Below are 25,556 nucleotides of genomic sequence, written 5' to 3' on the forward strand. Positions count from 1 at the left end.
TAGAAACAAAACAAACATTTAAAATTTTAGGAAAACTTAGGAAGAATTATTTTTAGCTTTTTGGATGCATGTAAAGGCCTGGGCTATGTGGATGTTTATGAGTCACACAGGAGAAATGTTTTGCATATTGCTTGTTTACAGCAGAAGTGCAAACTGCACACACATCTCTCTGGGGGAGTGCAGGAGAGTTAAAAGCAGCATGGATTGACTTAATGCTATGGAAGCTTTTAAAGCACTTTTACAAGCTTCAGTGTCTGATTGCTGCAAATTGAGTGAAAAATATCACTTTTTATTAAAGTCCTATCTCAATCAAACCTTAATATTTGCTGCAATATGATATCATTGTCTGTGATGTCTGTAAATCATAAATTAGAATTCACAGGAAAGGACAATTAATATAACTTTGGGACTGTGTGTGTATATATGCAAACTATGATTAGCGCTAATCTCACAAACTATAAATAAAATTAGGCTAACAAAATAATAGTTGTACCTTGTAATATATTTTATATAAATTATAATGTAAAGCTTGGAGAGAGCATATTCCCCCAAAAACAGAAGACTGACAAACTGAATAAGTCTACAAATCAAAATCTGTTCATATCTGTTCATGAATATCATTCATTTTCACTGTCTTTTGTTCTGTTGGCGAGCACAGATTAAAGGGCTGCCCACTGAATGAAAATGAGCACACAATCTGAATCCATTAGCTGGTCTGCTGATTGATGCTAGAAACTGATGCTAACTTTACTAGCATGAATTTTATTCTTTGTTTACTTTGGCATTTAACAGTAGTTAACTTATCGAGTACTAGAGCATCCTGATGTGTCCAGCTCTGCTAACTATGACACGACTGAGTCAAGTGCACTAGCCCAACAGTCAGGACACCAGCAGTTAGCCTATTAGCCTTAACTTGCAAGCACTAATACTTCATAACCAGTCAACTTGGTCTTGCACTTTGTTACCGAAATAAACAGCATTTCTAGAGTAATGCTTTACCTGTCCTTTTATAGGACTGTTGTTGTTGGTGATGCCACATTATTTATAACTTGTTAGGCCCCTAACACAGTCTACGGTAACTGTCAGATACTGTTCATTTGGAAACATAAACAGCTAAATTGTTGTCAGTAGCTAGCTAATTATAAGACTGCATCTTTTGCACTTCACATCAAGTGTTTAACTGTGTGCAACCAAAAGAAACTTTGCCTGTTTCCCTTTGTCCATAGACCCAGCATATTCATATACAGATATATACAGATTAAATATACATAACCCTGAACAACACATATGCACATATTAGTTAAGGGTGAAAATTAAGGTTATAGCATTACTTCTGAACACTGGTTCAACTTGAATAACAGATACAGACTGTGCAACGGGAAGATAAACGTTCAAGAGTCACAGAAAGAGAAAAAAAAATGGAAATACAAAGAAGAAAACTACTACATACTGAAAAGACTAGCAGAGCTAGTCTGATATGTGCATTACTCATACTGCAGCTCTAATGGATGCACCTGTTATGTGTGTGTGAGCCATAGCAAGCAGCAGCTGTCGCCATGCTGTCATTCTTACTGCCACTAAACCCTCTGCACATACACCTCGCTTCGTTCCTCACATGCTTCGCCTCTCCTTCCTACTGCTGCTGAATCTAGTTTAGAACAAGATACAACGGTTTGATTCTGACATTAATTTGGGATTCTTGAAGTTTTCATGGCTCATTTGGGAGCCATTGTATGAGTGAGGGATACACATCAGACACCTTTAAACTGCTTTTGTAACATGTCTGTTCAGAGAAAACCTGTTATTGGACATTTTCTGACTAGTGTTGTAGCATTCCTTGACATAGTTGTTTTTGTTAATGTTGTAGTTGTAGTTTGCTATTCAAGCTAAATATGAATAGAAGTGCTTCCCCCATCACAGCATAACATAAATTGTGACTGAATGAAATGTACAGTAGTGTATTCTTTCCTTGGCTCACTTATGTCGCACATAAAACACTTACAAGGGCTGCCATTACAGCCACACTTTAAAAACTTGCATAATTACTATATAAGCACATATTAAAACCAGAATTTGTCTTCTTCTGGAAGGATTCAGGTTACAGTCCCAGAGAACTATTGATATATTACAATGCTCACACCTGCAGGGCTACAAAGGCCTCTCCTTTCTTCCCTTGTTCTTGTGTTTTTTTCTGCCCTGTGCAATTAAATGTCACCTGTATATGCAGCTGGACAATAATGGATTATCAGCTTTTGTATGTTACAGATAATGGAGTTTCCTAAGGTATCTGACCTTCTGGAAGCATTTCTGACAGATATTCTAGTTAGAAAGTTGACTTTTCAAAGATTAGAACAGAATAGTCACACAAAATCCCCATGTGAGTAACCAAGTTAGGTTTCTGTAACCATGCCTATCGTGTTTTATGTGAATAACTACTTGCAGCACTGTGAAGTTCTTACTGGAGAGACTGTCTGCAAATGTGCACTATTATGTTTTAATATCAGATCTGCCTTTTCTATAAAGGTATGAAAAACTAGCATGAAAAGGGGAAGCTCAGGTGGAGAGGGGTTGCACAGCAGCTCGCAGGGGCAAGAGTAACTGCTCATAGGCTAAAATTACTTAAACTGCAATTGGATTTACAGAAGAGTTTTAGCTGATCGGATCACATTGTCAGCTGGTGTAGCAGGGTACCTCAACTTCAGTTTGCTTGTTACACCTGTTAAGCTGCTTTTTGCAATTTTGTTTATTAATTGTTGAGCTGTTTTTACATCTGCCTTTTCACTCACTTCCAGCATGCTCAGATAGTATTAATAAGTCACTATCAAGCCTAACCAAATGCTTACACATTTATACCCAGTATTTTGGAGTTTTCATGCACACAGATGTGTTACAGAAGGGTTTGAGGGACTCCATCAACTATCTTGAACAATATAATGAAAAATCAGACAAAGTAAACTAATAGTGCATGGCACATGGGCACAAATAGCATCAGCTGCAAGTCTCTGGTGTTAATACCACGACCCTGTATTAGTATTTTTAAAAACATTGTTGTAAGCAGACTGCTTCAGTGCTGGGAAACATCTGTAAGAATTGTGAGTTATTACCTAATTACTCCCACTAACCTAGTTTAGTGTGGTGATGTCAGCATCATGGCAGAAAATCCAATCATCGTGAATTTAATCGCCTTTCTTCTAATGGATACATTTAATGCAGTGGAGCATTTCACTGTCAAACACTTTACATACACTACCAGACCAACAAGCCCTATGTGGTGAAATACCGGAATGTCCGTGACAGGACTTATACTAAATCAGTACTTGACCTCTCTACTCACATGCAGCCATTCATCTCCTCTCCTGCTGCTTAATCAATGTGACTTTGGGAAGGTGCAGACTCAGCAAACCTTGTGTGTGTGTGTCTGTGAATTCATGCATACACAGTGTGCCTGTGTGAGTGATTGTGTGTTTATGAGACTCCTGGGTGGCACACACCTTAGTAGCAGCATCCACATTGGCACCTTGTTTGATGAGCTCAGCCACCACTTCCACATGGCCCTCCTTCGAAGCCAGATGGAGAGCATTGAGGCCATTCTGGAGAGAAAGAAAAGAGAGGAAGAGGAATGGAGATTAAATTAAAATAATCTTTATTGTTTTGCTTTTCCCCCTGCAAATCTGGTCTCTATTGAGACTAACATTCAACATATAAACTCTTTATGTGTGATTTTGAATCCAAACCATTTGGTATACTTGAACTAATTTAGTTTAGTTCCTGTAAGTCGTGCATTTAGGGAATGTAACACAACAAACCATAGGCTGAATTGGTGACCATGCAGGCATGGCAATAGTCTAAGGTTGTGCCTGCTTCACAAATTATATAAATAACTAGAAGAACTATTCCTACAATTTAAAGCTGAGTTTGGAGTTTCAGCGATAAAAAGACTGTGGATACATGGTTTGAGTTGTTTATATGGAAATTTTACTTTAAAAAACTCTACAATGGTGCAGTCTTATTAGCAAGCTTACCTGATTGCAAATATTAATGTCAACCCCATTTTTCAGGTAATCCAACGCTTTCTCAAGGTTGCCAGCCCGAGCAGCCCGCAGATAACAAGCGTTTGCGTCTGTCTGCAGGAAGATGAGACAGGAGAAAATGATTATTATCCTAAACATACAATGTATTACAATGAGCTGAACAAAAGACACACACAGGAAAAAATGAATGCACAAACAATTAGAATCTTCGAATGCTGCTAAAATAAACTTTTCCTTCGTAAAAAGAAAAGTATTTATTATCCTAAAACAGCAGTAATATTTAATGTTCAAAGCTTATTTTAGACTATTTAATACTTTGGAAATATGTTGAGAAAAACAACTTGGAGGCTATTATTTTTGTGTCAAAGCTTACTTATGAATCCTTGCAACAGGAGATAAGTTGAGTAAATCCCCCAAAGCTTGTATGTTATTAGCCAAAATGAATAGATTAGAATGTGTGTGGTAAACCCTTTGAGGGCTCAAAGAAGCTGAATAAGAGCCAAAATAGGAAAACATTTATAAGAGTGGGTCTGAGATAAATAAAGTGGTCTTCAACATGCGTGCTGGGTTAAACTCCCTAAAACCCAGCCAAGAAAAAACAGCCTGCCAAATCCAAGCCAAAAACCACAGGATTTATTCTGCTTGATACATTTTTTCAAGTTTGATTGGTGCCAGCATGGGACATTTTTTTACAGATTCAATGACACATCTGGATTAAGCTAAACATCAAACTGCACTGAGTTAATTGAATTTGACAACCCCGACTTAAAATTAAATACGTAGAAGTAAGTTATTTATCGTGATACTTGCAAGAAGATATTTTTGCATTTGCATCTTAAGAAATTTAACTCGCTATCCTGTTTTGACTGATATTCTATTCAGGCACGTTTCAGGAAACTAATCAACGTAACTAAATAAAGAATCAATAACATTTGATCACAATCAGATGACGTAGAAGTACTTTGTCACTAATGCAGCCTTTCTTTTGGGAAGCATTACATCACAAACAAGCATAGTGGTACCTGTGCAACTTTAGGAACACAAGACACCACATTTTTAAGACTGCAGCTCATTATTTTCATTTACACTCATCTGCTGGTGTGCTTACAACGCTCTGCAGTGAGGTAATATGTCTTGGATGCAGGAAGAAGAGAAGATCAGTACCAAATTAATCTGTAAATGCATTGTCAGCACTATGAAAATGTGAAAAATGGCATGTCTAACCTGGCAGAGTATTATATATTAGCATAATGAGCATGCTACATTTATTTCAGCCTATTGCATTTTTTTTTTACAGAGGTATTAATCTTTCTGTTAACCAATATTTCTATCAAGCAGGCCTATCACAGCTGTTGGCATCTATAAAACTACAACATGTAGCAACATTTCTGAGAAGATGCACATCAGGTTAGAGCATAGATTTAACACTATACTAGTACAAAATGATCACATCCATCTTATCAACACATAAAAACAAATATTTTTTAAAGCTGGCTAGACACGGGACTGACTACTGACCCACACAGCAAAATTGGTATGGCCAGGATCTGGCCCACAGAATGTGCTTACACATGCCCACATACTGCAAAGAATGACGGCCCTTTGGTGGTCCAGACCAGGTTTGCCAGATGTGGCCCACACATGGGCCAGTACAAAGGCAGTTGCAGACACACTGGTGGTCCTGTGCTGGCCATATTCAGTCAATCACACACTTTCTCTAAACTGACTGCTTCCTAACTACATTCATACACATTCACACTCAGACTGGAGGAGCCAGGGATCAAACCACTAACCTTGTGATCAGTAAGTGACCTGCTCTACCTCCTGAGCTACAGCTACCCAGTAGTAAACATGATTAAACCCTCACTAGGTTTTGAATAAAGTGTACACTCACAAACCTGTCAAACCTGCATTTGATGCTGGGAGCATCCAAAATTATTGTTTTTGAAAAGTAAAGTGTATTTTTTTGCAAAGGGAGTATAATTATACCAAACACACACAGTCAACCCTAACATCTACTGCGAGCACCCCTGATGACTAACTGTGTCTCCATGGGGAGCAGTAGCAGCAGCTGAAGAGCTATTTGCAGTTAACCTGTCACAGCTGCAAACATGTGTCATTATCAAGCTGAGCTGAGGATTCTGAAAGAGGGAAGTGAACATGCTGTATGTGCACATGTTTATATCTGTCCCTGTGTGCCAGGATTTCAGGGTGTGGCCCATGTAGGCAGAGCAGAAACAGGCTGAATTTGAGCACGCTGTGACAGCAGAAAGGTTGAAAAGATGGCAGATAGTCAGTGTGTGTGTGTGTGTCTGATTTCATGATTGCAGTGCTGTGATTCTTCAGCCTACCACACCCATGTAGTTGAATGGATACCCACACAGTGCACAGGATAGGCACTCTCAAATTACTGTTTGCTCATGTGCCCATTAACCTGCAGTATTCTCAACAAAGTAGATGAAAGGATTTAAAGTTAGCATCAGGCAGATCCTATCATTCCAGGAGATTATCTTAATTTCACATCTGGGATCATTCACAAACCCATTTTCACATAGTGTTTGATACAGAATTCACTTCATTAAAGACAATTTAATTCACTTGTCTTACTTTCAAGCATCACTGAGAATGGTTACAGAAGAATTTGTTTACCATGACATGGATGATGGCAAATGCTAAACTGCAGCTTTAAAGTAGTTTAAAAAAGAGAAGAGTGTGATTTCTTAAAAATTCCCTTCTCCCTATGCACCTCCTCAAGCTGTTCTGGCTAGGTGATCCCAAGCCAGTCAAGAGGCACAATGTGTGTGTCTGGGGTAGAACACCTGAGCTAGGAGGTGTCCAGGAGGGATGCTAATCAGAACACTTCGGGGTGCTCTTTTCCTTTTTACTTTGATGTTTGGAGGAACGGTGGCTCTACTCTGAGCTCTGACAAAATAACTGAACTCACTGATCTCTAAGACTGAGCCCAGACAGCCTTTAGAGGAAAATAATTTCTGCCACTTGTATTTCTGATCCTGTTCTTTCAATCACTACACACAGTTGATGGTCATACATGAAAGCAAAAACCAGTATATCAACAGCTTTGCTTAACACTTGGCTCTGCTTTCACCACAACGCTACATCAACTCCACCTTTTCTGCACTCATCAACAAAACCTCCAAATACTTGAACAACACAGCTACATTCCCTGCTAAATGCTATGCTGTGCTCACCAGCTAGTCTCCAGCTACATTTCTCTGTTATGGAGCAGGAACTGTAGTTGCTGCCTGCTATCACAAAAGACCAATAACAATGAACTGAAGCAGCAAAGCTGGAATTCACTTTGAATCAAGTTACATCTTTCAACTTTGCCTTTGATGCATTGTTCCTGTAAAAATACAGATTATAGCAGCCTTAATGTTTTCATTAAAAGCATAATTGAACTGAATAAACTGGGCTATTGCTTTAAACTGTATTGTGTATTTCACAATCAGTCTTTGCGCAATGTAAAAATCTCTACAGTGATACGAACAATCAAGTCAAGCTCATTGCACCATGAGCTGTGTTATTTGCTGAGGTCATTTCCCACTCAGTGAATAGATCTTACCTAAGGTCATCATCACATCCTGGATGACTGAAACTGCAAGTAACCTCTCTAATGGAGTTTAACATTACTTTTAGTGAAAGTACTGCATTGCAGCTTTTGTAAAGGTTACAGATTCTTGTCATTATTTAGACCTCTATGGAGGATCCCTGCATACTTTTTTGCCTGACCTTGCTGTAACATGTAACTCAACCTGAAACAAAATAGAAACCATATCAATAACACTGATCTAGTAAACTGTCCCAACTAATATAAAACGCTCTAGTAGTAAGACTATCCTGTTTGCCAGAGTTGGCCCTGACATAATTCAGTTTTTATCATCAACAGTGCAAATGTAAAAACGAAACATATAATAGTGTCCCCATATTATTTCTGTAAAATAAAAGGATATTTTCTTCTCTCTATGAGGGAATCATGCAGAAATTGTCCCAATAGTTTGGATGTTTAAACAAAAAGTATAATACTTAATCCAAAGAATAAAAACATGTGACAGAAAAAAATTGCAACACAGTTTAATGTTTACTACAAATAATTACATGCAAATACATTTCTTAGTAATCAAATACAATTGCATGTTTCAAAATAAAATATTTACTAAGAGTTCTTTCTACCAGTCTGGAAACAGTGCGCCGTGGAGATTTTTAAAACCCAGAGACGGATTGTAAGGCCTGGTGCCAAGCCTTACAAATTTAATGTGGGGGCAGCCTGGGCTGCTTAGAATTTAGGGCATTATCAGAGTTCCAGTTCAAAGCGGCATCCTCTGGAAAAGTACTCTGGTCAAAGAGCAGCACCAGTCCAGCTCAGGACTTCCCAGTTTGGTCAGGCTGACATCAGCTGATACACAGCACACGACACTGAAAATAACCACGTCACTGCTGTGACTGTCTGCTGCATGGCAGGTAATCAAGATGAAGACAGACGCCAAAACATTTTTTTAATATAATCTTTAAATATTTTCATAGCTTTTATTTGAGATGTTCATTAAAAGAAACCCGTATTTTCTGCCTCTGTTACCAACACAAATGCACAGCTAGACTAAAGCTGAATAAACACAGAGCGTTTTTGACATTAACCTGTGCTGGGGAGAGATCCTTTTTATCCGTGTATGAACATGTGTTGGAAAGAAAACAATGCAGTTTGAGCTCCAGAATACATTTATTTACACTTATTTACTCTGGAGAAATTTAAGTACATGAGAGAAAAGCAGTTTTTGACTATTTAATTGCTATATTTTCACTAAACACACTTGTTGTGCTTGTTGAAAACCCAGTTGCATACTTGTATGTACTGGATACTGAAAATACCCAATCAAATTAAGACCCGTGCCTACATTTGTATCTACGCTCACAAAATATTTGCTTTCTTTTTTTGGCCAGGTTGCTTGAAGAAGATGTTTACTGTTCTTACTGAGAGTTTTACCTAGTTAAATTAAGGATATCTATTTAACAAAGTAAAGTGCTGCAACTTAAACTTACATGTTATGTTCTTTTCTTTACACCCAGAGATGGATTAACCTCCTAGGACCTGGCGCCCACATATGTGGACATCACATTTTGGGTTATTTAGACCAAAATACTAAATTTTGCTCTACAAGGGCCTGATATCCACTTACGAGGACATTATACTGCTACTGTTCTATCAAAGGTTTAAACGAATATCCTCATATGTGGCTCTTATTTTTCCTAAAAACAAAAATAAGGTAAAAAAAAATAAATCTGGTAATTCTTTGTTTTTACATTCATCGGCCCCCAATATGCCCAAATTTCAAAGAGAAATTAAAAATGCATGCGGTGGAAGAGTTCGGGTCTTAGGAGGTTAAACGTAATCCTGGTTTCCACCGAACCAATTCTGGGGCTACAGAGAAAAAAGGGAACATATTCAGTAAGCAGCAGTTCTCTGGGTGAAAATGTCTTGTTGGTGTGAGCGGTTAGAGGAGAATAGACAGACAGCTTTAAGCTGATACGAAAGCACCTCAAATAACCACTCGTAGTAACTAAGCTATGCAGAAAAGCATCAACGCACAAGTTGAACCTTGAAGCAGATAGGCTAAAGCGGAAGAATAGCACACCTGTCAGCTAAGAACAGGAAACAACTGCTTAACAAAACGTTGCCTGCCTTGTATCAATGGTTCAGTCTGATGATGTAGGCCACGGGCGACATGAGTATTAAATCTGACCACAGTGCACACATCTTCTGATGGAAAACATTCCACGTCACAAAGCTCGACTGACTGTCTGATGCTATCAAGTCAATATGGTTAACAATATGTGAGGATCTGCTTGTTGAATCTATGCCACAAATAATTAAGGCAGTTCTGAAGGCAAAGGGGAGTTCATTCTGATATAAGCATGGTGTGCTCAACAAAGTGACCGGAGAGGTTACGTGCACTCAGGAATGTCTGCCCACGAAGGCCATTCAGCTACAATAATAGAACCAAGAATCATGTTTTCCTTTTCAAATGAAAGTTGATGTCTGCAGTTCCTGTCACACACTTCCAATAAATTTGTTATCATCGCTCTCAGGTTGCTCCGCTCTGATACTGTGCCAACCTGGCTGGTGTGAGCCAACACAGTTGTCACTTTTATCACAATATTTCTGTCTACAGTGGAGCTGAAGAATGTATTTGGTTATTTATTTGTCTTTTCAGACCTTACAGAAAACTGGGTTTCCTGTAAGGTCTCTCGGATCAACAAAAAGCAAATCAATTTGAAGACAGCTATTCAGGGCTTTTGGTCTCATTAATGCATTTTGTATAACAACTAAATGGTTGGTCAGTGAAAATAATAATAATTAGTCAGGCAACAGACATGTAATTAAAAATAATTATGTGTAACATTTACCTTGCTACAAAATAACTTTGCAAGTTTTATTGTGTATAACTTCCACTTAGTTTGCCATCTAGTTTGTAGGACTTCAACCTAGTAGGATTGTAACAACATGAGCGCAACCATAAAGGCTTCAAACTCAAAAACTTTGTTTACCCCAAAGCTCATGTTTTAAATTGCCATGTGAGTGGAGACCTGCTCAGCTTTTTGCTAAGTGCCATTCGAGTGCAACTTTATTTATCCGTGAAAGAGATATGCAAAGAATGCTTCTGTCGCTCTTTTTCCACAACACGCCACTTCACACTCATACAGTTACACACATTCCAACATGAGAGCTGCCCTCTGACGCAGAGGGACGAGAGTGAGAGTTAGTCATACATATCACCAGCTAGTTTTTGTGTAGAAGCTAATTTTATAGACACACTTATAAAACTCAAACAGTATTCTGCTAACTCCACAGGGCATTAAGATTAACACCCTCCCACTTGTGTGTTTAACCAGGTTACATATTACGTGACCCCACTTTAACTACTGTTAAACTACTGCTTGGCTACAGTAAGACAGAAAATGCTGCATAGAGTATATCACATATCAGCAGGTTACTGAAGACATAACAGTGTTTAAGCTGCCTTTCTACCTCACTCCTACAGCTGAATGAAAGCGACATTAATAATGAATTAAAGCACCAATCTTCACCATTCTTGTTGTTTTTAGCTTCCTTTTTTGCTCTTTTGTTTCCTTTTTTCCACAAACAATACAGAGCATGCGCCACTATCCAAGGTCAGGTACTTCCATTCATATCAGTCTGTAACATGAAACTATATCCACTGGAAATCGTATCTACAGACTTATAAAAACACAATAAAAGGGGACTCTATATATGTGCAATCACAGTTAGGTAGTTAGGATTGCAACAAGACACACAGGAGTGCATACACAAACACAGACACACACACACACACATTCATTCACACACACGCACTGCAGCAGAGTGGTGCAGCAGAGTTATCACTGCGACCCATCCCATCAACAGCCCCCCAGTCTACAATCTCCCATCACCATCATTCGACAGTGTCTCATGTCTGGACGGGTAACTGCTACAACACCACTAAATCCCACCAGCTACACAATCTCTAGTCCTGTTAGCATTACAGCAGCATATCAGGAGACAGGAGGCTAACTCTGTGAGCTCAGTGACTTTTACAGTAAAGTACAGTAAAGACTTACTTCTGCCAAATATTCTGCTGCCTCCTCCACTGCCATGTTTCTCAGCCCGCAGCTGAAAGTGTGAAACCTGAGCAGTCAATTATAGCAGCTAAGCCCTAGCCTGGAAGCTAGGGAGAGAGGGATGGGGGCAAGAGAGGAGAGGGAGTAGGAGGAGGGACTGTCGGTGTTTGAGAGGGAGGGGGGGAGAGAAAGACAGAGAGTGAAAGGCTGTGAGTGAAAGAGAGAGAGGGGGGCATTATGTCACAGCTAAAAATACCTGGCTTGCAGTGAGAAAGTCCAGAGCATGGAGGAGGACGAGAGGGAGGGATGGGGGAGGCAGGAGACTTCCGGCGTTAATCTTAGACCAGGTGGCGGCACAGGATCAGAGGGCAGAGGCTCTGAGTGTGCACACCAGTGTGCTAAGAGTTTTCTATTTTCAAGTTTTGATTTTTATTAAGGTTAAAAATGTTTGTCTAGTTTCCCAAATGGACTAACTTGTTTCAGTTTAGTTTTTATTGTTTAAAGAAAGGTTTTTTTATTATAATTACTACTTAAAAGAGCTCACAATAAAAAAAACTAGACTCACGCTCATGAATCCTAGTCTCGATAAACATATGCACATCAAACTGGCTGTAAAACCTGAACAAATACAGAGACTAACACTCAAGACTTTTTATAAAGAGATTCTTTCTGAAGTCCTTAATTTTTTATCTATTTTTTTAGATACATAATAATGCCAACGGCTATTTGTTGAAAGCAAAATTTTAAAACATCCCATCTAGTTCTTTTCACTTCTTTATATTTAAGAGGAATTTAAAATGTAAAAAGTTTTTAAGAATTTAGTTCCCAACCTTTTTGGCCTGAGGCTCACACAAAGCTATCATGTAATTTTGCCCCCCCCCCTCCCACAAAGTTCAAGTGAAGCTATCATGCTTTCTCCTTAATTTCTGTCAAAAACTATTATGATGGCAGATTCTGCTTTTAAACACAGTGAATATATGAAATATTGATGGAAATATTGTCTCACAGCAAGAAGGGCCTGAGTTCAATTTCACCATCATGCCAGGGCCTTTCTTTGTGGAGTTTGCATGTTCTCCCTGTGTCTGTGTGGGCTCTCTTCAGGTACTCCAGCTTCCTCCCACAGTCCAAAGACATGCAGTTAGTGGGGTTTGGTTAATTCATGGTTTAAAATTGCCCATAGGTATGAATGTGAGTGCGAGTGGTGGTCCGTCTCCATGTTTTTAGCCCTACGACAGACCCCGCCTCTCATCAATACCAGTCTGGGTATACCCCGCCTCTCGCCCTAAGACAGCTGGGAAAGGCTCCAGCATCCCCGCAACCTTGTATTAGATAAGCGGAAAAGAATGGGTTCACTACAAATAATTCATGTGAGCCAAAAACTCAGGCTTCAGACAATTTTTTTCTGCTTTTGGCTCTATATCATGTCACTGAGCAGACATCCTCATAGGGTCATGTAGGCACACAGCTCTAGCTCCGAGTACAGACGCTCACCCTGTTTTAAGCCATTAGCAGTAAATTGTAAGAAAGTTGGCTAAATGGAAACTTGGTTCATTCAGATGGAGGTTGAAATGAGGCCACGCGCAAAGCAATTTATAATGAAATTAAGGGTTATTTTAAACTGTAATCACTTCAAAGATACACTAGTAGAGTTCAAAAATAAAATTATGGAGTTGGAAACTAGCATAGAAGGTCTTTCTTAAAGTCTGAGTTAACAGTTTCACTAGAAACACATTTTCCCTTTAAACCCATGAACCCTCACAGTTCTCTTGTGATCATTTGGAAGCATGTAAGCCCTTGGTTTGCAATCACTGGTCTGTCTAACCCTATCTAACCTTATATAACTATAAAAACAGTGTGACCTTAACAGCTACAACAGCCATATAGGGCAGGGATAGCTCAGTAGGTAGAGTGGTCGCCTCATGATCGGAAAGGTCGGGGGTTCGAGTCCACTGAACTGCTACCCTAAGGTACCCCTGAAGCAAGGTACCGTCCCTACACACTGCTCCCCGGGCGCCTGCTTAGTGGCTGCCCACTGCTTCACTGAGTGAATGGGTCAAATGCAGAGAAAAACAAGTTATTTCCCCACGGGGATCAATAAAGTATACATTATTATTATATGCTGCTTGCCCACTGGTGCACCATATTATGATACTTTAACTGAGGTAGGTGTGCATATTTCTTACAATAAATGCAGGATGGAATGAGAGTACAATAATCTCTCCACCTGTGAAAATTCCTGTCTGACTCTAAAAAGGTGTGTGGGTTGAGCGGTTAACACAATCCATTGCACCTAAAATAAACTGCAGCAAAAAACTTGGCAGTCAAGTATCAGCGTTTTATCTACTCACACAACAAAAGTGTCAGAGTAAAAACCACCAACACACACATGCGCAAAATATTTACCTCGACTTTCCTTCTTCATCAATACAGTGAGATTCACACATACACAAGTACACACAAGCAGAGACTTCAAGGGTCAAAGTCCAGCAGGTAGATTAGGGAGATATTAAAGCGACAGACAACATTGGTTAACTTCATAGAGGAATTTGTCAGGGAGACTGAGAATATCAGTAAACAAGACAAAATCCATTTAGAAGCAGGCATGTCAAGACAATAAAGCTTGAGACAATTGTGTTAGCAGTCAGTTTTGAGCTAACTTGATAGTTCGGTAAGCAGCATTAGTGTCTTGGAAACATCAAATAAAGTGTCTTTGAATGTCAGAGTTGATCTGCTTATAGCAGTTTATAATAAATTAGTCCAAATGTGTAGATACAGTGATGCCATCCATAACAGCAGTTATAAGCATTTTATGTCCTGACTTCAGTAGTGGCAGGGCAACAGCTGGCCAACACTTTTTGCATGTATGCCGGTAAAAATTATTTTCTGAATAGCAGAGTGGAAATTTTTGGAAACGCTACAATAGATACAATGTATTTGCTGTACTAACACAAACTGCAAGAGAGGGAGGTAAAAAATACTGAGAATAAATAAACACTATGTTACTGCATGTGGGAAAACACGGGGGAAACACTGGGTGATGAAACAGTCAGAGTTGCTCAAATATAAAAGAAGCTGCTTACTCTGGAAACACATTAGGTTCAGCACTTAACTGGTAAGGTAGTATCTGACCCCACTGCATGTTTGGCTCCTATAATCAACTTTATAGAATCTGTTAAAAGCTAAAACTGTCTCTTCTTTCTTTTCAGGACATCTGCAGTGGCTTTTCTTTGGTAACCACTTCAAGCTGGTAAAAGAATGATGGTATGTAACATATGATGCTGCCTAAACTATCTCATTTTAGAAAAACACATGCATCACAAACGATACTTTAATGTTACAGTTTCTTACAACTTCACAGACACAATATTTAAAATAATTTATTTGCAACCTCATTCTCCTTCTATGGCTGTTTTTTTCTTCAAGTGTAGTTTAGTGTGTGCCTGCCTGATATTAGCCACACTTTTCTTTAAACTTAGCCTCTTACAAGTGCCCTGTGCATGTTAGCATTAACCCGGAGGCTCTAATCATAAATAAAATCTATCCGAGACACAACCATTGAGCAAATTTGTGGAGAATCATAGCCATTTTAAAACTGTGTCAAACAGCCTTGCACTGCATATTTACTCCAGCAAGATCATTAAATTGCATCACTGCCACCTTCTCCAATAAAATTAGAGACGGCAAAGTAGAGAAGTAGAGTCAAGTCTACTGCAGGAGCAGAGCACTCATTAACTGAGGATCTAGAGATAGAGAGAGGACAGATCTCTTCAGCACCACCCGAGAGCCAAGCAATCAAATATAGAGATAAGAGAGCTTGACTCATGACTAACAGATTACAGGCCTAATCCCAGCAACCATAATTTCTCCTGGTAAAGTCTCTGTGTACTTCACACCAAATCTTCAACTAATATGATGTCAAATAAGTCCACACAACATGACAAATAAATATATCTTCAGTGCAGTTTGAGGGTTAATACTATGAAAATCATTTCATCTTTAAACTAGCTCCAGAAAAACCTTGCACTAGCACTTGCACTAAAAACCGCTTGCCTCCTTGTGTTATGAAAATGTTAAAAACTTAAGGTATCATCTGTAATGTGCATGATCCTGTTACAAACCTTAACTTTGACAGACATTATTTTTTCTTTGCTGTAGATCAGACTTGTGTTTGCAGTGCTGCTGCCTGCAGCAGCTTATCAATCCCCTCTGCCCACAGACTGTAGTGACATCTACAGAGGTGGTGCAGGCGTGGATGGAGTGTACACCATCTATCCAGCTGGCTCCACCTCTCCTGTGCAGGTCTACTGTGACATGAGCAAAGACGACATCGACAACTCAGCAGAAAAATGGACGGTGAGGATTGCTCAGCCCTCTTTTTCCAAACTAATCCAACTCTTCTGATTTTGATCTTGAAATAAGAGATAAAGAGATCTGGCCAGAACTTACCTATTTTAACTTTATGAACTGCTTCACACATCTTGGCTAAAAAATTCATGTTTCACACAGTCAGAATTTTGTATTAAATATCTTTTCATGCACATGGGTGACTGGTTTTATTCAAGGATCATCTCTATACACAGATATATTTAAATCTAAAGGTAAGGGAGAAGCACCAGAAGACCTTTTAGTTTTAGTTACCTTGTGTGAAGTTAGCAAAGCTAAAAGGAGTCCTTTTGCTGGGGGGTCGATAATTTGCCTTTTACTGACAGTTTGTGTGAAACTTCTGTTAAATCCAGGTGATTCAGAGAAGACAAGATGGCACAGTGAACTTCTTCAAGAAGTGGGAGCACTACAAAGCCGGATTTGGGAGCGCTGCTGGAGAGTACTGGCTGGGTAAAATTCATCGTTCTTTTTTGGATTAAATTTGCCTGAGTAGTCAATAAACCTTACTGTTATTAAATTATTTTATTGTACATTTTCTCCTTTCTTAACAACAATAACATCGACTCATCAAATTTGTCTAAAACAGTTTATTTCAGATGATCACAGTTGCTCACTGTTTTATCTTCCCAGGCCTGGAGACAATGCATCTGCTAACCCAAGGCAAGAACTATGAGCTGAAGGTCGACATGGAAGATTTTGAAGGCCAGAAGGTCTTTGCCCATTACTCCTCCTTCTCTGTTGGCCCAGAGTCAGATGGATATAAGTTAAACCTGGGAAGTTTCATCAAAGGGGCAGCAGGTGGGACTTTTTGTTCTCTCTTTTATAAGAACTCTTTTTTTTACTTTATCTACTCATAATCTACCAACAAAGTTAGGATTTTTCAGTAGTTGAAACAAAATTTGTGTTTTCTGCTTTGTTTTGTTTTTCCAGGAGACTCTCTAAGTATTCACAATGGAATGAAATTCACTACCATTGACAATGATCAAGATACACATCCTTCGAACTGTGCCATGGTGTGCTATGGAGGATTCTGGTACAGCTCGTGCTATGCTGCCAACCCCAATGCCATCTACATGTGGGGACCTTCAACCCATTTAACTGGCGTGCACTGGAGAACTTTTAAAGGGCTTGAATACTCCCTAAAAACCATGGTAATGAAAATTAGACCAGCTGCTACATAAAAACCAACCAAAACACAACAACCTGGAGAACTAGCAATGTGACTAGATTTGAAATATTTTACAATTTTGTAAAATTGTGAAACTTTTGTATTTATTAACATAGTCCCCGTATCCACATTAGTTTATGATATTTTCAAGAACATTAGGACTATGTCTTCATCTCTTACTTACTTTAGTACATATGCTTGTTATGATATGAAGCAAAAATGTTCAATGTCTAACCAACCATGATAGAGAATCCTTTGAAAAATCTCTCCTATGGATTGAGTCCAAACATTATTTACTTTGCAAGTTTAAAGATCCTCACTTCTAATAAAATTATGGACAGATAAGAAATATCTCCATAAAGTTTTACAAACAGAAAAATAAACAAACAAAATAACAACGGAAATATTTTTTTGACCAAAAAGCGCTGATAACACTGGATGACATGTTCCTTCATGACCACCTATTTAGATTCAGCGCAACACCAGAGATACGGACAAAAAGCACAACATTATGTATTCATACGCAACAAAAAACAGTCCCAGGCTCTAAATTAAGTCTAATTTGTAAATCTTGTACATCTATGATATGAAACCACATTTTCATTTGTTAATGAAATGTTGATCACAAGTCACCGTCAGACCTGGCCCTGCTCGTCACAACTGGCTTTTTGCATACAAGATGGCAACAGCAGAAACACTCATGTCAAGGCTTCAAAATGGCACATCAGAAACCAGTGGATGACGTCATGGTAAAAGCTACATCCATCTTTTATACAGTAGCTCTAACTGTCTATAGCTGCAGCCTAAAGCCTGATTTGACTTGAAGACATTCACATTGCACAGATGCTTTAAAAGTGAGCTAAATGCATATCTGCTAGATGTTATTTGGGTGATATTAGTGAACCTGTTTGGATTTACACCATGCTTTGTGTAATTATTGAATCCTGCTTTCACTGGTTACATGTAGTCTTTCTTTTTAATTTTTCTATTATCGTATGCTATTTAAACACATTTTGCTTGGCTGTTTAATCGTATTAAAAACACAAAAGTACATTTGTAATCCATTTAATGTTTTTGTTTGTTTGTTTGTTAAGATAAGATAACCTTTATTAGTCCCACACGTGGGAAATTTGTTTATTTCTGGTGTGAAGATTTGTCAAGAAAATATCAGCCTCTACTTAAATAGAGGCTAATTAGAGGTCCAGAGGTGTACTGCAGTTCAAAATCCTCATTTATCTTATACTGTGCCCTCCACTGTCTGAAAAAAGCTCTTAATTACTCCTCTTCCAATTGGCTGCCCTTCATAGACAGAAAGCTTAAATAGCAGGTGGGTGGGGCTTCTGTGCTTTCAGTGAAAACTACGTGTCTGAGATGACAATATTAAGGATTAGCTCTCATCTTTTAACAACACACACAACTAAACTTAGAAAAACACAGCTTTGACTCACTGGTATAACTTATAAATGCTAACCTTGTTAGTTGAGGTCATACCCTTATTTAAATGCTTATTAAACACATTTTTCTTTAGCCTGAAGCTGTTTCCAGTGTTGAAGATTTGCTAAAATGTCTCAGAACCTGACAAACCCTGAAGATATTTTTAATTTGCAGCACTATTTTATGTGTATGAACTCTAGGAATAAACAAAGAGAGGAATATATTTCTGTTGTCACCACAGGTATGTTGCGCCTAGGATTTCACAGAAGGCTCCACAGAATCAGAGGTAACCATGACACACTCCCCCCCACACACACAGAGTTTAATGATCCGTATTTGGTATTTTATGGCTTCTGTGAAGGGAGGCAAAAAGAATTTGAGGAGGATGGGTTGCCATGGCAACTGAGGTTCCTAAATTTCACAAGTTCATTTAATGTTGTGGGCCAGTTGGGGCCTTTTGATGCTAAAACTATAAGAACTGACAATGAAAGTAACCCACATGGCATGGATGTGGTAAAATCTGTGTAAAATGGTGTATAGCTATTACACACACATAGTGATGGTTGGTAAAGCAACAGACAGCTATATCAGCAGAGGCAGGTTTTAAACCTCAAAATGTTTTGGTACCGATATATAGAGATCACAAGCACAGACTAAGAAAGAAATTGCACTGACTGTCTGGTCGGATTCCTATTCATGTTAAATATTCTATATTTTGTCTTGTTTTTTTACTCCTCAGCCATGTGTCTTACACATTAGTTAAGAACTTAAACCAAACACACCACTACACAGCTGTGATGCTACTCTGCTACGTGCCCTCCAGTCAGTTTTCAGAATATTGTAAATTATAGAGAAGGAGACGCTCTACTAGTGAAAATGTAGAGCATCTTCTTCTGCACTATATATCTTTGCTGAATATGCTTCAGTCACACTAGAACACAAAATAGGATCCCAGCTAGAAAATAAAATTGTGGCGATTTTGTGGTGATTTTTTGCATTCAGTGACCGATTGCAAGCAGTTGTAGCAAACAACTGGAGACCCCGAGGTTGAGCAATCCTCCCATTAACCTCTGGGTGAGGCGAGGCATGCAAGGTGAACCCAAGGTGACTGTGCAGGTTGTCTGGCAGGAGGCAACCAGTCTCCAAACAGTGTACTCAGACTTGCTGTAGAGTTTGTGATATCCAATTTAGAACCATTCAAGAAAAAACAAATATTAAGAAGCTGAACCCAGAAGCCAAACTTGTTGATGATTAAAAGTCTACAACCCTGTTGGAATTTAAAATATATAACTTGTAACTATAAGAATAACATTAAAATTTGTATGCACTTGCAAAAAAGACTGCTTTTAAGTGTAAGTGTTAAGTATTTTAACTAAACCATTACAGTGTGCACAGTCTCACAAATACAAAGCTCATTTTTCAGGTCCTCTATCAGTCCCTAGTGGCCTTTCAGTAATACTACATCAACTGCAGCAAGAGAGAAAAAACATTTTTGTAAAAAATGTAAAAAAAAAAAAAAATCCAGTTCTGAGTGTAAAACATGTAAACAGAAGGTCCTATCTCAGTTTGTTGTAATGTGTTTTTATTACTTTATGCAAAAGTCATTTTTAATAAAGTCTTGATTGCATAAGAATGCAACATAAAACTGTGTTTCTTTGATAAACAGTCTCATCCATTATTGTGTATATTATAAAATCTGCGCAGAATAAGCAGATGAAAGCACCTGTGTGTTTCTGGGCATGTCTGTTGTCTTGCCTCTGACTGGCTTCTGAGTGCCGCAATCTGATTGGCTGCTTGGCTACTGCAGTCTCTGTATTCTCACAGCACTTGAGATACAGATGGAGGAGGATAAAAACACAGCAACTCTTGAACTCCCCTTTTCTGTCATTTCTTTTCACATTTCACGGCAGCTCATCGTGACAGACTCCACATCTGTTCTTCTTCTGAAGCACATTCCCATGACTGAATGACAAATTGGCTATATTTTTAGTGTCTTTTTAAGAAGTTAAAACGCCGGCTGAAACCACATGTACCATGCATCAGGAAGCCCTATGCCTCATTAGGTCTCCTTACAGTTGGCTGGCAAACCCGTCCCCCGCTCCTCTCACTGGATGGCAGCAGATGACGTCGCTCTGCTGCTGGATTACAGGGGCTGTGCTGATGTAAGGCTCCCTGAACATCTATATGGGTGCGTATGATCACTGAGAAGCAGACAGACTGACTGACTGCTCAGAAGAAAGGACAAACAAGAAATGAGATAGAAACACCTTCAGACAGAAGTCAGTCGTGTTTTCTTAGCCTTCCCCAAAACACCCTTAAAGCAGAGTTAATTTCAATATGGTTTACTTGACAGCAAGCAAACACAATAAGATCCAAAATGAAGAAAAGAGAGGATAGGATTAGGTACAGTACCACTGCTCGCTGCTAATCTTCCCTGACAGAGACAGAGCACTGGTCATGAATAAATTAACATCTGCCCGGGACCAACAGCATGCATAGCACGTAATGCATCAGCAGGGATGAGCAGTAAGTGTGTTGTGCAAGTCAACAATCACACTGTCTGTACATGCACACACAAAATCCTGTTTGCAACATCAATTTTCCCTCATTATACAAATAGCTTTACTGATATTGGATTTTTGGGATATATTGATATTAGAGTTTAACAAGGCTAAGAGGTTAGATCCATCTTGGCAGCGGCTGTGCTCGGATACATAAGTTCTAAAAGCCAACATCAGCATATTAAAAAAGCAATGTTTAGCATGTTTACCATGGCAGGCTGTGCCTGACGTCGGACTTCACTAACTACATACATATAAGTCTGCCATCTTACTGTCCTGTACATTATGGGGTACACTCAAAGTATCACACATCACTAACCAGAGTCAACAAATTTTCAGATTCTGAGTCCCTCTGTCCAATGGATGCAGATATATAACTGGATAAGTCATAATCCTCCTGCAGGCAACACAAGTAACAATAAATCATAATAATTCAGAGGAAAACAAAAATCAGTCAGCAGGATTCATCCAGGGGTGGCTCTACAGGGGTGGCAAGGAGTGGCATGTCGCACCCTAGTGCCACCCTAGTTTTGCATATAACAGTGTTGCCTATTAAAATAAGATAGCATTAACAGTTTGAGCCTAGCTACAATTAACACTGAATATAAATTCTAGAACTGAATATATTGTATATTGTTCCCCCCCCCCATAGAAAAATCTGTGGCATTTTGTGGAAATTTAAGCATTAAGCATTCTGGATTTTATACTTCGTGGACTATATACTTATTTATTATAAAGGCTATACAGTGCATGAAATCAAAATTTGCATGTGTTATGTAACTGAATTGTTTAATTATCTGGGGCAAAGAAACAAATTACGTTATAGACTATATTTATATGAAACGTGTATACTTTATATTTGAAGTATTTTAAACAGTTGTAACATCTGCATATGTATTAAAAAAATTCTTTGATTTTGACACCCCATTTGATTTCCATGCCACCCTAAGAAGAAGATTTCTCTAGATCCACCCATGGATTCATCATCTATGTTCGTTAAATGTAATTTTAAAATTTCATGGCAATGCATCCAGAGGAATTGGTGATCACAGACAAAGCGATTAAAAAAAAAAACGTAAAATAAACCAACGTGTTTCACAGGATTCCTCACGTATGGTTTTTAAAACCTATAACAAGCTATAACAAAACTATAACAGCTCGTGGCTGTCTTTGGCATTGCAATTTTTTCTAACTAAAGAAATAAGAAAAGTTATACAGATGACCTGTCATGAGCTAATATGGGTTGATAAAATTAGCCTGATTTGTCAAAAATTTATGGAATTTATTTCTTCCAGCTTTTGATGTTTTATTGAAATAATTAAGCTGTACTGCTGCTGTAGACGTCCGTCCCAGCTGACGAACTGCAATCTATTTGGAAAATACAAAAAATAATAAAGCATTTTTTTTCACTATTTTCAGTAAAGACATTAATTGACCTGAAACAATTTAACCTTGTTAATGAGTCACTGAACAGAAAATCTGTGAGCTACACTCTAATAATTATACCATTTATCAAATACAACTTCACTGGTTTTCAGGTTCTTAACTGTTAAGATTTATTGTTTTTCTCTTTTAATTTTACTAATTTATCCGCATGATAATGATCACAATATTTGGATTCTGGGGAGATGTCCAAAAAAAATTTGATAATTCTTATATGGACTTAAGTAACACTTTTCTTGTATTATTATCTAAAGTTTGACTGATAAAGAATAAGCATTAAAAAAACAAATCAATTTTGTGGTATTTTAGATTAAATTTGTATTACAAGCTTTTTATTTATCAGCTTGATTCCCAACAATAAAAGACTTCAGTAAACAGAGACTAGCACTATGTGAGCAGTGAGCTTAGCTTTACAGCTCACAGAGCACAAAGCTAATTAAGAAATTGCTCAGTAAATCAATAGGGCACTTAAGATGAATGTTCAACATCAGCATTGCTTTTTCCTCTCTTTGCTGAGTCTCGAGCCAAGTGACCATCATCATTCATAGACAGCGAGCTGTGGTTCCCATTTTAATGTCCTACACTTTTTTAATTAAGCGTCCTTTGTCAGCCACGGATGGCTGAAGTAAAACCAGAACTTATGGGTACAACAAGCTCATGACATGCTGCAGCTATCGTAATAAACTGAAATATTGGCGATATATATATCGGAGAGTTGGCAGTTCGTCTTGTAACCGGAAGGTTGCCGGTTCGAGCCCCGGCTCGGACCGTCTCGCTCGTTGTGTCCTTGGGCAAGACACTTCACCTGCTGCCTACAGGTGATGGCCAGAGGGGCCGATGGTGCGATAGGGCAGCCTTGCTTCTGTCAGTCTGCCCCAGGGCAGCTGTGGCTACAACTGTAGCTGCCTCCTGCAATCTATAATCATTTCACTTTGGTTACAACTTCACTTTGTGTTAATTTGCTACAAAATCCGAAAAGAAAATCTCAAGAATCTTTTTTGGAAAGATTGATCAAATAAACATGAACGAGAGGTTCCTTAAATTTTAAGATATTCTTTCATACTCCAAGGACAATTCACCTCATATAAACTGGTTAGCGTGAACGGTCGGTGTGAACAGCTGCAATAAGAACAGGTGTGTCTGAAAATAATTTTTAGCGCATAAGTTATTCCCGCCTGACTTGCCTGAGTAGGATCACAATTGTTTTTCTCTCTCTATCAAATTAACTGAATAAAAAGTTTCTCTACACCAATGATCCCATTGGAAATGATGAGTGCTAAAAGTCAGTCTGGGATATTTTGTGTTGGGTGTCCAGATGTTCGGATCTACAGTTTGACGAGGAGGAGTGTCATACCACAGAGCAAGACAGATTGCCACTATTCACCTTCTGTCTATGTGCATATTGTGTAATACTGCTGCATTTTTCTGCATCTTCATATGGCCCTGAAGATGAATCACAGGAAAATAATTCACTCCTCAGTCGATGGATGTGGGCGTCAACCTCACATCACCTCCTCTGCCACTGCAGTTGCTGCAGATTAGGCAGTAAAGCTGCATTCAAAATTTCATGAAAATAATAAGAAGCAGAGACTTCTCACCTCAGCCTCCGGGGACTAAACATCTTGTCTTCTGCTATTGTCTCACTGAACGCTCACTGACAAAAAGCAGACAATAACACTATGAAAAATTAGCCTAGTGAAAAAGGATTATGAAAAGCTCACTGCTGTTATGAAACACCCACGGGATTTTCTGATGTATGACTTCATGCTGAGAGATGAGATGCTGTTATAACAGTTAACGCTCCATCAAATAATTCATCGGTCAAAAGTTTCCCGGAGTAAAATTCAATTCAATTTTATTTATATGGCACAACAACAGTGCCTCACAGCACTTAAAGACTAAAAGTGAAGTATTTCACCAATGAAGGCCAAACTGGTTACACTTTGATTTCCTGAACCATTAAAAGTCTGGCTTTTGGCTGATCATCTGGATTTCTAGCACATCAGTTTTGCTCAGCTGCCTGCAGTTTGATCAGATCAACAGTTTCATCTGTACAAACTTCACTCAGCTCGTTTTAATAAGACTGATATATTTGATGTTGTTGTGAATGTGAACTTACTGCTGATATTGTTTGCATCAATCCAACTGCATCTATATATATTCTACTGTATCTACTGCATCTACTGTACAACTGTGCAATATTTTTCTGTTTTTGCAGTCAACGCATTCAAAGGTGGGTCATTCGATGAAAAGAATGACCGACTCAGAATTAGAAGAGTTTTTTTAGACTATAATTTCGGTCTATTTAATGCAAAGTTACCTTCATACTATGAATTTTTTCCAAGCTAGAAAACCTTGAAGTACAGTATATAGAGGTGATTTAAATTTTGGCACTTTTTAAAGCTTAATTTACCAGCATTTTTTAAACCCTCACCCTTTTTTAAGTGCAAGTGTCCAAATGAAATTTTCAGGGCTAAAAAACAAATTTAACCTCTGTCAAAAATTTGAACCTAATCAAATTTATAAACACTCCATGTATCACAATCTAAAGCTTTCTTTGAGAATCAATATTCTGTAATAAATCACAGTTTCAGTAGTTGGCTAATTTCGTGTCTGTTATGTAGAGGAATGAAAATAAGCATTTTCTGATCATTTGCAAGGGGAAAGTGCATTTTGGGAAAATTTTAAAAGGCCATGTAACCATGTGAAGAAGGAGGCTGGTCAGAACAGGTCACGGCCTATGACTGGTATCCTTTTTACCGACATTCTGGTATCAAGCTGATCTTTTAGCTGTGATTCCTTCTGTGCTAAAATAATGTTAGACAATTCCAGGTTTTTTGCAGGTTTAGGCATGTCGAATTATTATATTAACAAAAGACAAAACACATGTAAACAAGACATGCT

The 25,556-nt window shown here is 38.4% G+C and overlaps 2 protein-coding genes across 2 annotated transcripts in view; one reads left to right on the forward strand and one right to left on the reverse strand.

The window, feature by feature from the left end:
* LOC120722865 (ankyrin-3-like) overlaps nt 1–25,556 on the reverse strand; it is a 132,971-nt gene that overhangs the window by 86,361 nt on the left and 21,054 nt on the right. Inside the window, 2 exon segments of the mRNA XM_040014003.1 lie at nt 3,492–3,590; nt 4,023–4,124. Of these exon segments, the coding sequence (XP_039869937.1) occupies nt 3,492–3,590; nt 4,023–4,124 (201 nt within the window).
* LOC120722866 (microfibril-associated glycoprotein 4-like) lies at nt 14,653–18,265 on the forward strand. Its single transcript, XM_040014004.1, has 5 exons — nt 14,653–14,924; nt 15,819–16,016; nt 16,400–16,496; nt 16,677–16,844; nt 16,977–18,265. Exons 1-5 carry the CDS (start codon nt 14,919–14,921, stop codon nt 17,225–17,227), a joined length of 720 nt encoding a protein of 239 aa, XP_039869938.1. The 5' UTR covers nt 14,653–14,918; the 3' UTR covers nt 17,228–18,265.

The sequence above is a fragment of the Simochromis diagramma genome, unplaced genomic scaffold (assembly GCF_900408965.1).
Source record: "Simochromis diagramma unplaced genomic scaffold, fSimDia1.1 OVJJ01000669.1, whole genome shotgun sequence".
Classification (NCBI taxonomy): domain Eukaryota; kingdom Metazoa; phylum Chordata; class Actinopteri; order Cichliformes; family Cichlidae; genus Simochromis; species Simochromis diagramma.

Excerpts from the sequence above, each read along its gene's own strand:
- LOC120722866 (XM_040014004.1), top strand. Across the intron at positions 16,017-16,399 it reads ACTCAGCAGAAAAATGGACG|GTGATTCAGAGAAGACAAGA; the intron begins GTGAGGATTGCT and ends TGTTAAATCCAG. Across the intron at positions 16,845-16,976 it reads TTTCATCAAAGGGGCAGCAG|GAGACTCTCTAAGTATTCAC; the intron begins GTGGGACTTTTT and ends TTGTTTTTCCAG.